This window comes from Capricornis sumatraensis, chromosome 10, assembly GCF_032405125.1.
Source record: "Capricornis sumatraensis isolate serow.1 chromosome 10, serow.2, whole genome shotgun sequence".
Taxonomy (NCBI): Eukaryota; Metazoa; Chordata; class Mammalia; order Artiodactyla; family Bovidae; genus Capricornis; species Capricornis sumatraensis.
This window is the reverse complement of record NC_091078.1, coordinates 88127918-88143027: the sequence shown is the minus strand read 5'-3', so window position 1 is coordinate 88143027 and position 15110 is coordinate 88127918. Positions and strand designations below refer to the sequence as shown.

The 15110-nt window shown below is 36.5% G+C and overlaps 1 protein-coding gene across 3 annotated transcripts in view; it reads right to left on the bottom strand.

Annotated features, from left to right (window-relative positions):
• Nucleotides 1-15110, bottom strand: part of CFAP20DC (CFAP20 domain containing) — a 256995-nt gene that overhangs the window by 109056 nt on the left and 132829 nt on the right. The window contains exons 7-11 of one of the 3 annotated variants that reach the window (XM_068982422.1): nucleotides 14590-14754; nucleotides 3716-3852; nucleotides 2878-3040; nucleotides 1363-1479; nucleotides 94-219 (exon numbers count right to left, since the gene is read on the bottom strand). In XM_068982422.1, coding sequence (XP_068838523.1) covers nucleotides 94-219; nucleotides 1363-1479; nucleotides 2878-3040; nucleotides 3716-3852; nucleotides 14590-14754 — 708 coding nt within the window. The remainder of the gene's footprint in view (nucleotides 1-93; nucleotides 220-1362; nucleotides 1480-2877; nucleotides 3041-3715; nucleotides 3853-14589; nucleotides 14755-15110) is intronic. The other 2 variants (XM_068982423.1, XM_068982424.1) reach the window with 2 other exon arrangements.

Below are 15110 nucleotides of genomic sequence, written 5' to 3'. Positions count from 1 at the left end.
TATCATGACTTTTCAAAATGCCCAGGCTTGAAATATTTAACATATCCATATATTATTAATTATTTGCAATTATGGTATAATAAAGATGCTAACCTGCTTGATCAGGAGACTGGGGTACTGGAGAGCTGGGGTTCAATGTCTCTGCTCTTTGCTGGGACATAGTGGTGAGGACAGTTGCTGCTTTATGTTCATCACTCCTGTTATTGTCTGAAGAATTGCCTTTAATGGAATAAATATTTTCTTCTATATTACTTCTTTTTACATATAAATTAATTTTTGAAAAATGGCATTTGGTATACTTTTCTATATGATTATTAAAAAGAAAGTTTGATGTGACAATATAGATTATATGCATTTTTTTTTACAGTAGAATATTTTAAGATGAACCCAGTTACATTTTTTGTAGAGGTTCATCTTAAAATTCCTTGATATTTGCATGGGGACATTTTAAATTTAAGTTTTATGATATGTGATAAAAGGAATTCCAAAACCCATATAATTTTTAAAAGGTCCTATATTTTTCCCTTAGGTTCCATGTAAAATGCAGTGTGTTTTTTCTAAATGACAATTCTTATTGAACTCAACTCTTTTAAACAAAGCTTGTTCCTTTAGCACCTTAAGAAAAATGGATACAGGCATTGCAGAAGTAATTTTTCTACCTACTATTTTATAAAAATAGTATGAAACCTAGCAAGCAGAATTTTGGCCTCCCCAAGAAAGCTACACTTTTGAGAAATTATGCTAACAAATGTATATAACATAGATTCTGGGCTTGATTCAGGATAGACTAATGCATGTGTATACAAATTTGTACATATCTGACTCAAATCTAGTATTTTAAGTAATAACAATTAATAGAATAGTTGACTATATCTCTCTAATGCTTTATTGGTTGCAAAGAGTTGAAATTTTAATCTACATTATAATAGACGTCAAGAAGTCCAAAAGGAGAGATAGCAAATATAAAAACAATCTAAAATGGGCCCAATTTAAAAAGAAGAGAGATAAATGAAACATGAAAAATTATGAGTTAAGTTCAATTTTAGTAAAGTCTGCAGGCAGGAATCTCCATCAAATTTGGGCCGTTTTTAAAAATCAATAATTTAAGCTTATTCAGCCTTTGAGAGTAGAAGTAGGAAGTCCTTTACTTTTGTGGCACTGTCTATTTAACCCAACAAATCTCTGTTAGGGCTCTAGAGCAATTCTTTTGTAGAAAATTTGATTTCCATAATCCTTGTAGAACAGACTTTTATATTTTAAATGAATTGGTTCATAATCCTTTGAAATTTACAACCTGCAGAGAGAGATTCCATTGCTCTGAATAATATACAGATATAAGATAGTATTGAATTAGTGCCATACCATTGGGGGTGTCTGTCCTTTCTCTGCTGGTGCTTTTTAACCGTAATCTTCTCCTGTTATTATTCTTATCGGCTGATGGTTCTTGAGGGGGATGTGGATGCATAATATGCAGACTGGCTGGTACATTTTCATATCAAAGAACAAAAAGCCAGAACAGAAAGTACTATATAGTTTGAAATAAACTCTAAATGTAATTATAGTCATAATGAGAATGTTCATGTATCATTTTGACAAAATGTAAAGCTGTATAAAAAACACAACTTACTTCTTTATAGGAACTAGCTATTTATTTCTGTTCCCAATATTAGAACTGTATCAGGTTTTCAAAACTACTAATGTATTTTATTCATGTAATGTAACCATATAGAGAACTAGAAATAATTTAGATTAATGCTAATCATACAACATGCTATATCAGAAAACATAAAAAAATGAAATCTATGGCCAATGCAAAGAAATTATTTTTTTCCTTTAAAAGAGTGTGGCCAGCTATCATTCAAGAAGCACTTAGAGGGGAATTTTCAGAAGAACCCTGGAGAAGTGAGATCAATCTTGAAGAATTCTTAATTTCTGTAATAATAATAATATTCATAGCAGCAGCATTTGATATTTACTGAACACTTACATTCTTGGCACAATACAATGCGCTTGACTGACTGTCCTCACTGAATCCTCTAATTGACCCTTTAAGGCAGCTGTTATTTCCTATTACTACTAGTGATAGTAGTAACTGTATCCTTACTGATAAGGAAACTGAGGCTCGTAGTTTTTAAGAAAATTGATCAAGGTCTCACAGACAGTGATAAAACTGGGACTGAATATCTGTTATTAATTTCCTCATCTCAGTTTTATATTCCAATGGAGATACAGTCTCTAACAGTGATCATTAATTTATAAATCAAATGAACCCAAATGCCTTTCCCCTTTTCAATGCTGATAAAAGTCAGACCAGTAAAAGTGGACAAACTGACAGGGAGTGGTAAGCCTTGGGTTCTAATTTCCATTCTTTCCAATAACTACCAATTGCAAACAGATTGCAAATCACTTAGTCTGTTAGCCCTGAACTCTCAATCTTATATAACTTGGGATAAAAGTCTTTTCTTTACTATTGGGGCTATTTTTTGTAACAGGGAGGGAAAACAAAGAGCACTTTACAAATGGAAGGTTAATTAAAAGACAAAACTAAGAAAACTTAAAATGCACGTGGAGTTTGCAAAACACAGCAATAATTGGATACTACATTTTATCACTAGTCATCAGAAAGTAAAAACACGGGGTACTATGGCAATGTAAAATAACAATAAATAGAATGATAGGTTCCAGAAGATAATATATAAATATATTTATATATATATAAAAGCACACTATTCTAAACATATTTCAATATCTACCACATTTTCATTTTCAAATGATAATTCTCTGAACTTAAGATCTAATCAAGAATATAACTATGACTTTCTTATTAACATTTCTCACTGTTTTCACTAGCTATCAATATTTATGCAGAATTCTTACCAAGAACAGGTACAGTCTGCTTTATTTGGCCAATATTTTCTTTATCTCCTTGTGCCTCAGACTCAGATAACAGCAAGGTTGACATTTCTGCACTGTTAACACACTTCTCTACTGTAGACTGCTGGCATAATCGGTTACTTTTGGACCCAATAGATTTTACTGTCTATAAGGAAAAAGAATTAATTTATATTTTAAAATATACGAACTGCCGTTTATTTCTTGTAGAATCTACATAAAAGAAATAATAGTTGGACAAATAAAGTAAGGTTCAAAAAAAAACACAAAGGGAATGAGAACATTAAAAAGTTGGAGAGGGAAATTATGGTAGAAAATTAGAAAGAAATGGAAGGATAAATATGATGTGATATAAAACAGAAAACAAGCAAATCTTATAGAAATATAAATTAAAATGTGCTTATTTGCCACACTCCATCTTTAGTAGGTAGGAGCTGAAATGAAAATCACTGTGTATGTCAGATACTCAGAGGAAACTAAAAATAAAAACACAACATTTGAGAATCTGTTCATTGTAAGGTATCTGGTGATGATCCAACTCCTTTTTGAAGGAGACCACAAAATGTGCTCACATATATTTGTCTTTAAGTTTTGTGGGCATATTTAATGAAAAGAATACTCACAACTGTTAACTGTGTTGACATGACAGAAAGAAAACAGTTTTGGGGTCTTCTAAAATCCAGAATTTCTGTTCCAAATTTACTCAAGACTTATGCTTTTGGCACGTAGTCTCTCTCCCTTCCTTTTCCCCTCTGAATGGGAGAAAACCCTTCCCCTCCCATACCACCCATGCTTAGATAAGCTCTTCAAACCTTGCTCCTACCTCACTGGATAGCCTCATGTTACTTCTTCTGCCAGAGAGTGGAGGTGGTCCAAGGACTTTGGATCCAAAGGCAATATGACAAACATCTTGATGTTTACTCTTCCGCATGCTAACTGTTCCTCTGTTAATGAAGTGATCTGTTTCATAAAAGGAAGATAATAATAGTCCATTAATGGGCATAATGGCAAACACTATGTTGCCGTATTTCTGAATTGAGGGGACATATGATCTGAATCTTCCTCTGCTTTAACCTACCCACCTTCCCAGAGCACTTACAAAAGCACAGATACTGAGGTCCAACATCAGATCTATCAGATATGCATTCAAGAATTAGAATTTTGTTGGGGAGTCAAGAAATCTATAATCTTCAGAGGTTCCCCCCAAGTGGTCTTTGTGCTAAGTATCTTTTGAGAACCTCTACCACAAATGTTTCTCCTCATAAAAAAAAAGAAAAAAAAAAAAGAAAAGGAAGCTACTGAAAAATATATTGTTTTTTCTCTTTAAGGAAATAATTAAAACTAACTCAACTGAACAAGTATTTCAGCACTCAGGCATTTCCTAGAAGTTGTCAGTGACACAAAATGGATAATACACATTGCTTGCCCTCAGGGAGTCTGAAGGGAAGTGATAGTATATATAGGTAAACAGGGAGCTACAACATAAGGAAGACCAGTGAGAATCAAGAGGAAGTGACTTCTTGAATAAACCCTGAATGAATGGTAAGATCTCAAGAATAAGAGATATATAGGCTAGTGGCTCAGATGGTAAAGAATCTGCCTGTAATGCAGGACACGCAGGTTCGATCCCTGGGTCGAGAAGATCCCCTGGAGAATGGTATGGCAACCCACTCCAGTATTCTTTCCTGGAGAATCCCATGGACAGACCAGTCTGGCAGGCTACAGGCTATAGGATGGCAAAGAGTCAGACATGACTGCAGCAACTTACCACCATGTGTCCAAGGCAGAAGAAAGTAAGTGAATACAGGTATAAAAGAGTAAGAGTAAGGTATGTTTGGGGAATAATAAAATCACCAGCCTAGCTGGAAGAATAGGGTTGGGTCACAAAGAAAAGGGCCTTAAAATTATAACAGCCTATTCTAAAACTGGTAGGCAATCACAGAATAGGTAGGGAATCACTGAAGGTTTTTGATTCAGGGAATCATGTCCACTGAAATGCTGGAGCGGGGCTGGAGAAAAGGGAACCTTTCCACACTGCTGGTGGGAATGTAAATTGGTACAGCCATTATGAAGAACAGTATGTGCTGTGCTTAGTAGCTCAGTTGTGTCCAACTCTGCAACCCCATGGACTATAGCCCGCCAAGCTCGTCTGTTCATGGGGATTCTCCAGGCAAGAATACTAGAGTGGGTTGCCGTGCCCTCCTCCAGGGGATCTTCCCAACCCAGGGATCGAACCCAGGTCTCCCGCATTGCAGGCAGATTCTTTACCATCTGAGCCACCAGGGAAGCCCATAGAGAACAGGGGGTCCATAAAATACTAAAAATTGAAATACCATATGATCTAGCAATCCCACTCCTGGACATACACCCAGAGAAAACCATAATTCTAAAAGATACATGCATGCCAATGTTCAATGCAGCACTTTACAATAGCCAGGACATGGAAGCAATCTAAATGTTCATCAGCCAAAGAATTGATAAAGATGTGGTACATATACCCAATGGAACATTAATCAGCCATAAAAAGGAACAAAATCTCGCCACTTGCAGAGACGTGGATGGACCTAGAGAGTGTCATACATAGTGAAGTAAGTCCGAAAGAGAAAAACAAATATCATATAATATTACTCATGTGTGGAATATAGAAAAATGTACAGATGAACTTATCTGCAAAGCAGAAGCAGAGACACAGATGTAGAGAACAAAGGTAAGGATACCAAGGGTGGGGCGGATGGGATGAATTGGGAGATTGGGACTGACATATACACACTACTATGCATAAAATTGATAGCTGATGAGAACCTAGTGTATAGCACAGAGAACTCTACTCAGTATTCTGCAGTGACCTAAATGAGAAGAAAATCTGAAAAAAGAGGGGATATGTACATTTAGCTAATTCAGTTCTTTGTACAGCAGAAACTAACACAACATTGTAAAGCAACTATACTCCAATAAAAATTAATTAAAAAAACCTTTTAGTCCAACATAAGGAACATCTTTCTTTAATTAAAGCATGTCTAGTTGTTGTGGTGGTGAATTTTCCGTCATTTTGAAGGTGTTTGAACAGAAGTGTGAAAAGCTATTTTGGATATTATAAGACAGGTTCTCTAATTTCTATTTTTAGCCTAGTCTTCTCTTCTGAGAGTCACTTGTTCTATCCAGTGGCCTTCTTCACCAGCTTCTCCTCAATGTATCAAAGACACCTAAAACCAAAAATCTGGTCTAATGAATGGCATCATAAAAAATTCAGGTTGAAATGTCAGAATCTTGACGTGAACCTTGATCCAAGAGAACATCATCCCTCTCCTGGATGATCACAAAGCCGCTCAACTGATCTACAAGTTCACTCTGGCTCCCTGTCCCATGGTCTCTCCAAAACATAGCCAAAAGGGTCTTATATAAATGTCTGATTGAATTATTCCTCTTTGCCACTTAAAACTTTTCAATGGCTTCCCTGCCACTTTTATGATTAAGAAGAAAATCTTTAACATTGCCTGCAAGAACTTGTATGTTGCAGTTTCAGTTCAGCCTTAACACCTCCCATCTCTTGCTCTGGCCTCTCAGTTCTTCCTCCTATTAGAGCATTCATACATGCTGTTGCCCATGGCAGAAAGGATCTTCCTTCCCCTCTTGGCCCTTATGTTTCAGATCATGTATCACTTTCTCAGACTAGTCTTCCCAGACCCCTCTGATTAGGGTACCCAAATTAGGTACTACCATAAGCTTTCCCTCACAGAACTTGTCAGACTTACGCTTTCACATGTGTTTCTGGGATTCTCCAATGATGTATATTTCAGTAGATATAAATTCAGTGGTCTGCTTTGTCATCCCTGATTTGCTAGCCTACTGCTTGACACAGAGCAACAGACCTTTGCTGAGCAAAACAAATGAATCATAAAGTATAACGGGTCAGAAGGGAAGTTGGATTAAATGACTGAATATTTCTAACTACTGTTGAAACTTATTTTTAAGAAAAAAATCTACCTAAGAGTTTTATGTGTGAATTGAGGAGGACGACTAGACTGAACAACTGCCAAAGTGTGGGGGATGAAAAACAAGGGTCAACAATGACCAAGACATTGATACTTACAAGAACTGTGTGGCTTTCAACAGCTGCAGTGCTATGGCACCAGAATCAGATGCCCAGCAGCTTACATGTGAAATGTCCTAGTGTTAGCAAGTGGACTTGGCCATGTGTGCTGCTGCATCTTTTTCAGTCATTTAGAAACAACCATTTGGAGTCAATAAAAATATTGCTAGTTTCTTAGCATCAGCAAAAGAAAAGAAATGACATTCAAATTCCAGGCCAGTTGGAAAAATCTATTTCAGACTCATCATTTGTACCTTCTGTGACCAAACAGGAAAAATCCTAGACTACTGAGTTTGTTCTCAAATGTGGATTTTCCAAGAAAGAAGAGCCACTGAGAGTCCTCATGGGGTGTATGGGATATGGCATAGGCCTATATGGGAGTTTTCAACACCAGAATAGAAGCTTTTTTTCTTTTTCTAACTTCCAATCATAGAAACCATTTGGCTATCGGCATATCTTTCTGTTCAAACATTGTACATGTGCAGTTTCTTTGATTTTTTTCATATTCTTCATCTATATACAGGTTCCCCCCACTCCCCACAACTATTTAAGTTTCTTTGAGTAGAAAGACCATTTATTTGGTACTCCATGTACACTCATCTGCTGAGCCCAGCAGAGAACATGGTAGGCAATGAATAAATCTCACCAAAACTGTGGACAGTATCCAAGATTAGAAGATAACCTTTTCGGGGGGAGGGAGTATCTTAAAAAATTATACTGTCACAGTTCCAGCTATAAATTCCTAAATACCCTGAATTTCTCAGAGGAATCTCTTGCTTAGCAGTGGATAGCCAGTGGCTATTAAAACTATAATTAAGCTTGATATAATTTCTTAAAGCACAGAGAATAGGATGTATTTTATAAGAGAGTCTACTATAGGATTTCTTTAAAGAGCAATCTACTACTATGTGGTTAAATGGATATCTCTTTTTTAAGTTTTATAAATTTTAGCATACCTTTTTCCCTCCACAAAGCAAAGTATACAATACTCCACCATTTAGTTATTTCTTTAATTAGCAGGCCTTTAACAATTTATTAGTACAATTAACACATACACATTCTTAAAGCCTGTTTCACTTTAATGATTCTGTTTATAATCATATAAAAATTGTCATAATTATCCATGTAAACATGCATCATGCTCTGTATCCACTGTAATAGGGTCCTAATTAAAAGCTACAAGAAAAGTAATTTAGACCTTTGGTTTCTAAAATAAAAAGTAGAAGGGACAAAGTTTCTATAATGAGAAAAAATCTTAATGAAAGAAAACTACAAGCAGAAATGCATGCCTTTTGAATTCTAAAAGGAGTTCTTTTAAGAGCTGATATCAATATGCATAACAGAAGGTTAAAAATCAAGACTAGATTAAAGTCATGCTCCAGGCATTTCATTTTCTTGAGTTTGCGGAAAATGAACTTGGTGTAGGTCAGAGATGTTACCATTAATTATTTTGCTATTTTACTGAGGGGTACAGCCTTTGTAGTTAGATTATAAAACCTGAGGGTCTACTCTCTAATTGTCTTTTAGAAAAATAAACATTCATTTTTGTCCCAAGATACAATGTTCTAATTATTATAGTCATTTAAGTTTGCAAGGTTTTCAAAGTTTAACTAGAAAAACCTGCTGAATCTTCAACTCTAATCATTGAGAGGTCATGCTTAAGACTTACATCTATTATCTAACAATCAAATCAGAATTAAACCTGCTACAAGAATCCAGATTTTGAATTGGATTTTTATTAGAGGTGCATTGTTATAAGGAATATCAAAAACACAAAATGCTGATCTAATACTATTTTAGACAAAGTACTTAAACTTTCTGAGCCTCACCTTCTTCATTCATAAGACTGAGGTAATAGTAGTACTTAAGTCAGGCATTTTTGTTAGATTATCTGAAACAATCCATGCAACATACTAAATACTGTGCTTAATAGGGAGTGAATGCTTATAAATATGATATTAATATCCTTCATCTTGAATAAAATTTAACAATTTATGAAGTCCATTCACCATCATTTATTCTTTCATCCACCAGTTCTTTCAGTAGTGATTGAACACCTAGCCTGGGCAGCCACTGCTCTAAGCACTGAATAAGACAAGGAATAAGGCAGACACATAACCTCCACCAAGGCACTCATAGTCTCACAAGGGAGATCGATACTACAACAAATAAATCATACATAACTACATGATTACAACTGTGGTAAGAGCTATGAAGGGAAGGTTCAGTGTGTTTGACAGGGGGCTGGTATCTAGTCTTTAGGGTCAGGGAAATGACATTCAATTTGAGATCGAAAGGATGATGGATATGATGATGTGTACATGATCTCTATGGAAATTTCAATCACTTGGTGTGATATTATTCCACCTCTACAGATGAAGAAACTGAGGCTCACCATGTTTAGAGATCTGTCCACTCGGAGCCTGGGCTCAGACCCTTGGTGCCGTCTTTTCACCACATGTGGTGGTGGGCCTTAGGTGGGCCGGGGGCATCGCAGAGGATTCTTTCCTTGTCCACTCTTTATATTCTGGGCAGTTTTGTAAAACCATTTAACTGAAAATTTTTGTTTTGCTATCTGAAAAGTATGTCCAATAGTAATGATTTGGCTAAGTATGAGAACTTTATGAATATGATAATTAATATATTTGATTTAGACTAACAGGGTTCATGAGAAATCAAGAATAGAATATAACACTGTAATAATCTTTTCTAAAGAGAATAAAGTGGTGGTATTGGGGAGGGCCAAATGAAGTTGCTTGAACACCAGGCAGGCAAAATATAGTGACAAGAACTCACATGGAGAATGCGGGGAGAATTGTGGCTAAATCGAGAATGCACATCCCATGTAAAGTACTTTAATTACAAGCTTTTAAAATTTAAGAAAAATGTCTATTCAGGTTTTCTGCTTATTTTTTTTAAATTGCGGCCTTTCTTTAACCAACAACCCTAAACCAGGGAATACCAGCAGTCTGGCTTTAGAAAAGAAGAAATTAGAGTGTCTCACTTGTTCCTGAAGACAGAATCTAACTCTTTTAAGATTCTACTTTACAGTAGATTTTGTTGCTTGACTTGAAATTTGCTTTCATAATGTCCAAAGCACCAATGCCAACTATAGTTTGATCACTATGTCACGGTTTTGCTAGATGCTTTCATTTATGTGTTTGCAATTGAGCTAGGAGATAGGGATGTCAGTCTCTTATTTAAAAAGGACTAAAAATCCAATAAGATGGCTGCTGTGGAAAGGAGGGTACTTGGGAAAACTACGTCCTAATTTTTAAGCAAATTACTGGTTTTGATTTGTGCTTAGTGGACCACTGCATCTTGTCATTAGTAGCTGACTGCTCAACTTCAATAACTAGATCTGATTCCCTGGTTCAATTAAAGTGGGGTTCCACTAATGAAAATAAGATCATCAGATCATACAGTCCTCTGCAGAATAACAATCACCAGCTAATGTGCACTGGGAGCTGACAAAGTGAACAGTGTGAATGTGTGGCAACAGACTTTTTGGAAACACAATTATTTTATTAATTTCATTAAATGCTATTGATCAAGTTACATGACATTCAAAAAATGCACTCTAAAACAGAAGGTTCAAGGTTTCCTTTTGAGCTCGGGTGAACATGCCAGAAAGCAGCCATAGGAAGCAGCTACTTCTTTCTGTAGTGGCATACTGGGATCTCTTAGCATGCTCATTTATAATAAAATATCACAATTTACGTATGTACTATTAGTTACAAGAGCACCCAGCCACTTTTCATGCAATTCAAATCTCATCACGGGGAGCCCTCATTTTAGAAAGACACAAAAACAAATACTTCAAATGAAGAAATACCTCCTGGTTTTTCATGATTAAAAAGTCTGTCCTTGGGCGTTAGTCATTAGCTACACCTTTCAAATAAAATCTCTCACACAGAGAACAATAATTTTTATTATAATCACTCATAGTAAGGTTCAAAGCCCACAAATGTCAAAAAAAGCAACTGAAAAGTATTTGCAGAAAGCGAACTACAAAGTTCGATGCACGTTTATGTAAATTTTGGCTGCTGTACATGTGCTATGAGATTTACTTCATATGAACAATCATAAACTGTATGGTTATAAATGAATATAAGTACATTTGAGTTTCATAGGACAGAAGAAATAAGCTTTTCAATGGTGATTATTAATTTTCTGTAAAACAACTCATGTTGACTATCCTTATGCACTGAAAGTCCATTTGTGGAATTAGAAAAATATATACTAACTTAACCCTCTTCTACAAGCTGGGATTGAACATGGCCTATGAAAAAGTTTGTTTAATTGTAATATTGAGTTAATGATGCATTTAATATTTATTCAAATTTCTCTTTATTCTCTGGCATTACAAGTGTCCTTGAAGTTTAAATTTAAAATAAAGATGCAAAATATCTGGATATAGACTTGCATTTTCATTTAAAGACACAATTCTTAAAACATTAAGCTAGAGAGACAGAAGAAAAAAGGAGCATTTACAACTACAAAGAGCTACATGATAGGCTTTGCAATCATTTCTGTTATGGAAAGTTATCACAGCCTGTTAGATACAGACAGAGTGTTTGGTTATGTGAAACACTCTTACTCATTGTACTCTGTGGAGAATTTTCCATTAAGACTGAATTATGACTTGAGGTGTTAACAGTGGCTACCTGGGTAATGAAAACTTTTATATATTTTCCAAAGGTTCTGTAATGAACATAGATTGCATATATTCTCTTTCTCTCCCTCTCTCTCTAAGTGAAGTCGCTCCGTCGTGTCCGACTCTTAGCGACCCCATGGACTGTAGCCTTCCAGGCTCCTATGTCCATGGGATTTTCCAGGCAATATACTGGAGTGGATTGCCATTTCCTTCTCCAGGGGATCTTCCCAACCCAGGGATTGAACCCGGGTCTCTTGCACTATAGACAGACACTTTACCATCTGAGCCACCAGGGCCTTCTCTCTCTAAAGATAGTACATATAACAAATACACAAATTCTCTGTCTCTGTTCTTTATCTCTATCTCTCTCTAAAGATAGTACATATAACAAATACACAAATTCTCATGATCCGTGTTCTCACTGTTACCATAAATCCTTGCTTAAAGATGGCAACTGTCAAAGCAGGTGATGGAAACATGGGGGATTCACTATGTAGTGTCTCTACTTGTTTGTGAGTTTGGAAATTGCATTACAAAAGACTGAAAAATAAAGTGTCAAATTCTCTTACAGGGTTTATACTGAAAAAGTTAACAGAATGGTCCCAAATCTCCAGAAATATGCAATAAAAATATACCAAGAATAAATGAATTTTGGATAAACATAGAGAGTAAAAGTGAGTTATGAGTCTGAGCAAGCCCTGGGAGTTGCTGATGGACAGGGAAGCCTGGTGTGCTGCAGTCCATGGAGTTGCAAAGAGTCAGACACGACTGAGCGACTGAACTGAACTGAATTGAAAAGTGAGTCTGGTTTTGTCACTCATTCATCTCATCACTGGGGAAGGAAATGGCAGTTCACTCCAGTGCTCTTGCCTGGAAAACCCACTGGAGAGGGGAGCCTGGTGGGTTACAGTCCATGGTGTTGCAAAGAGTCAGACACGACTCAGCATGCACGCAATGCATCTCATCATGATCATCTCTTTTCTCCTCTTTCTACTTTGACCACTCTTGAATTTTGACAACTCTCTCTTCCCCACCTGTTATCTGAGAACCAACACACCCTACAAGTTCCCCCACCCCTCACCGTGATTTCTCTCAAGGTTATCACCTTTGTGGGGATAAGTGATCCAGTCACTCATTCAGGGTTCTCAAACCTGGTTGTATGTCACAATGGCTGGAGACGTTTAAAAAAACAAACAAAACCCAACTGAGGGCAATTAAATCAACATTTCTGGGGGTGAAGCATAGACATTAGGGGAAAAAATTTTTTATATCAGTTATTTTAAAAATGTCCCAAGTGATTCTAACATGCAGGAAGCTGAGAACTGCTCATCTGAATAACAGATTTCTTGATCTGTAAGTACTATTCACTTGTTTGGTCAATAGCTATGGGTGTCCAATACAGAGGTAGAAAACTGGCAGCTCTGGCGTGTTTTGTTTGACTCTAAGAGTGTTTTCAAAAATGTTTAATAGAGTTTTAGACAATATTTTAAAATTGTCAAAGAGGAGACAACAGAGGATGAGATGGTTGGATGGTATCACCAACTCAATGGACATCAGTTTGGGCAAACTCCTGGAGATGGTGAAGGACAGGGAAGCCTGGCATGCTGCAGTTCATGGGGTTATGAAGAGTTGAACAGGACTGAGCGACTGAACAACAAATACTGTTATAAACCCTGGAAAACTGAGTTCCTCTTGAAAAAAAAAAGAAAGAAAGATCTGGTGAGACTGTGCCTGTGTTCCTGCAAGACAAAATTTGGCTAGAACCGAATTGCAGCTGTCCCTTCTAGGCTGAGAACGAGAATCCAGTTTGCTGTGGTTCTCACCACTCCTTTACAGCTTATTCACAGAGGCTGAGTGTTAACTGCCATGTATTGTATCATTTGTATCAGTTGTTGATATTACTGCTTCCACAGTAGAGAACAGTTTGTTTGAAGCACTATCATACTCTTCTTCCCTAATTGCTCCCCTCCACTCCCAACAGGGCTCACTGCAGAAGTAGAAAATGTTTCTGTGGGTGGGATGTCCAGGCATCCGGCTCACTTCACTCATTTCTGTTATCTGACTGGCTACTGTAAGGTGAGTGTGCAGCACCAGGCCAAATATATGATAAACACTGTGTTAGGTGGTAGGGATATAGAAGAATGATGTACAGTACTCTTTCTGAAAGAGTCACATTTAATTGGGAATGAAAGAATATTAATTAAAAAGTATTGCAAGGAACAAAAAACCATCACAAAAGGAGAACAATGCTTGTTAGGACAGAAGAGGTGGCATTTGAGTTGGATTTAGGAAGACAAATTGAGTGTTTTTGCAGGCAGAAAGGCAAAAAAGCCATTTTAGGCCAATGAAACAGCAATCTCAAAATAAGAACATATGAAAGCTGTAGAGAGTGGTCAGAAATTAACATATGGGGAATGAGAGAAAGGGTCTGGAGATGAAACTGTGGAGTAAGTTTGGAATAAGGGAGACTGACTTTGTGTGAGTCCCCAGGGGCTTTTCTCATTTTGTCTTCTAAGATAGTAGGAAAGGCATTAAAAGTCTTTAATCAAAGAGCACCATGGTTACATTTCTATTTCTATTATCAGAAAGAGAAATCTGACAGCAATGTAAAGATTAACTGGAAGGGTAAGGTTAAGTGACAGTGGGGACCCAAACAATCAAAGTAGAATAGGATCAGATTTGAGAGCTGACTTGGAGGTGTAACTGGCAGGGCTTGGACACATACAGGAATAAAGGAAAGACCAAGGATGTTTGACTTAACATATAAAAATCAAGAAGCTATTTTAGCTGCTAAAAAAGAAATTTAAAGTGGTTTATCACTGACAAGAGCTGATGTTAAAGTGATTTAATATATAATCTCAATGAAGCATCACTGCCAGGCTGTTCCACCACCCTCTACTTTTTGGCTTTAGAAATAAAGAGGCTTATACTTTAGGACTTGAGTACACACCTGATTCTGCTGGACTCAGAGGATGACCTCCAAATTTTATTTCAGTTTGGCGGAGTTTAGTCATGTTTAGCAGCTGTGTGACTTGTGGAACATCTGTCGTTAGTTGGCAGCTTCGTGGAATAATGTCTATACGTTCATCTGTTGGAAAGGAAGCATCATGTCCAGCTGGAAATAAAGACAAACATTCATTCCCCAAATGTAAGCAATTTCTGCCAAATGGACATACCTTATAAATGAAACCAGTTAAAGTAAAACATTTTACAGTATGACTTTGGATGGGTTACTCAATGTTATATAGTCTTGGTTACCTCATCTGAGCATAAATAATTTTAAGGTTTACTTTCTGGGATTGTAGAGAGGATTAAATGAGATAGAGTACCAACATATGGAACAGATTCAGAGACTTCTGCAATGAATGAGAGCACTGATTGGAAATATTTTATATTTGTTTTTTTTTTAATACTAGAGTAGTACTCAGAAGAACGAGCTGAGTATGCTCAGTGAAGGTTTCTGGGATTACA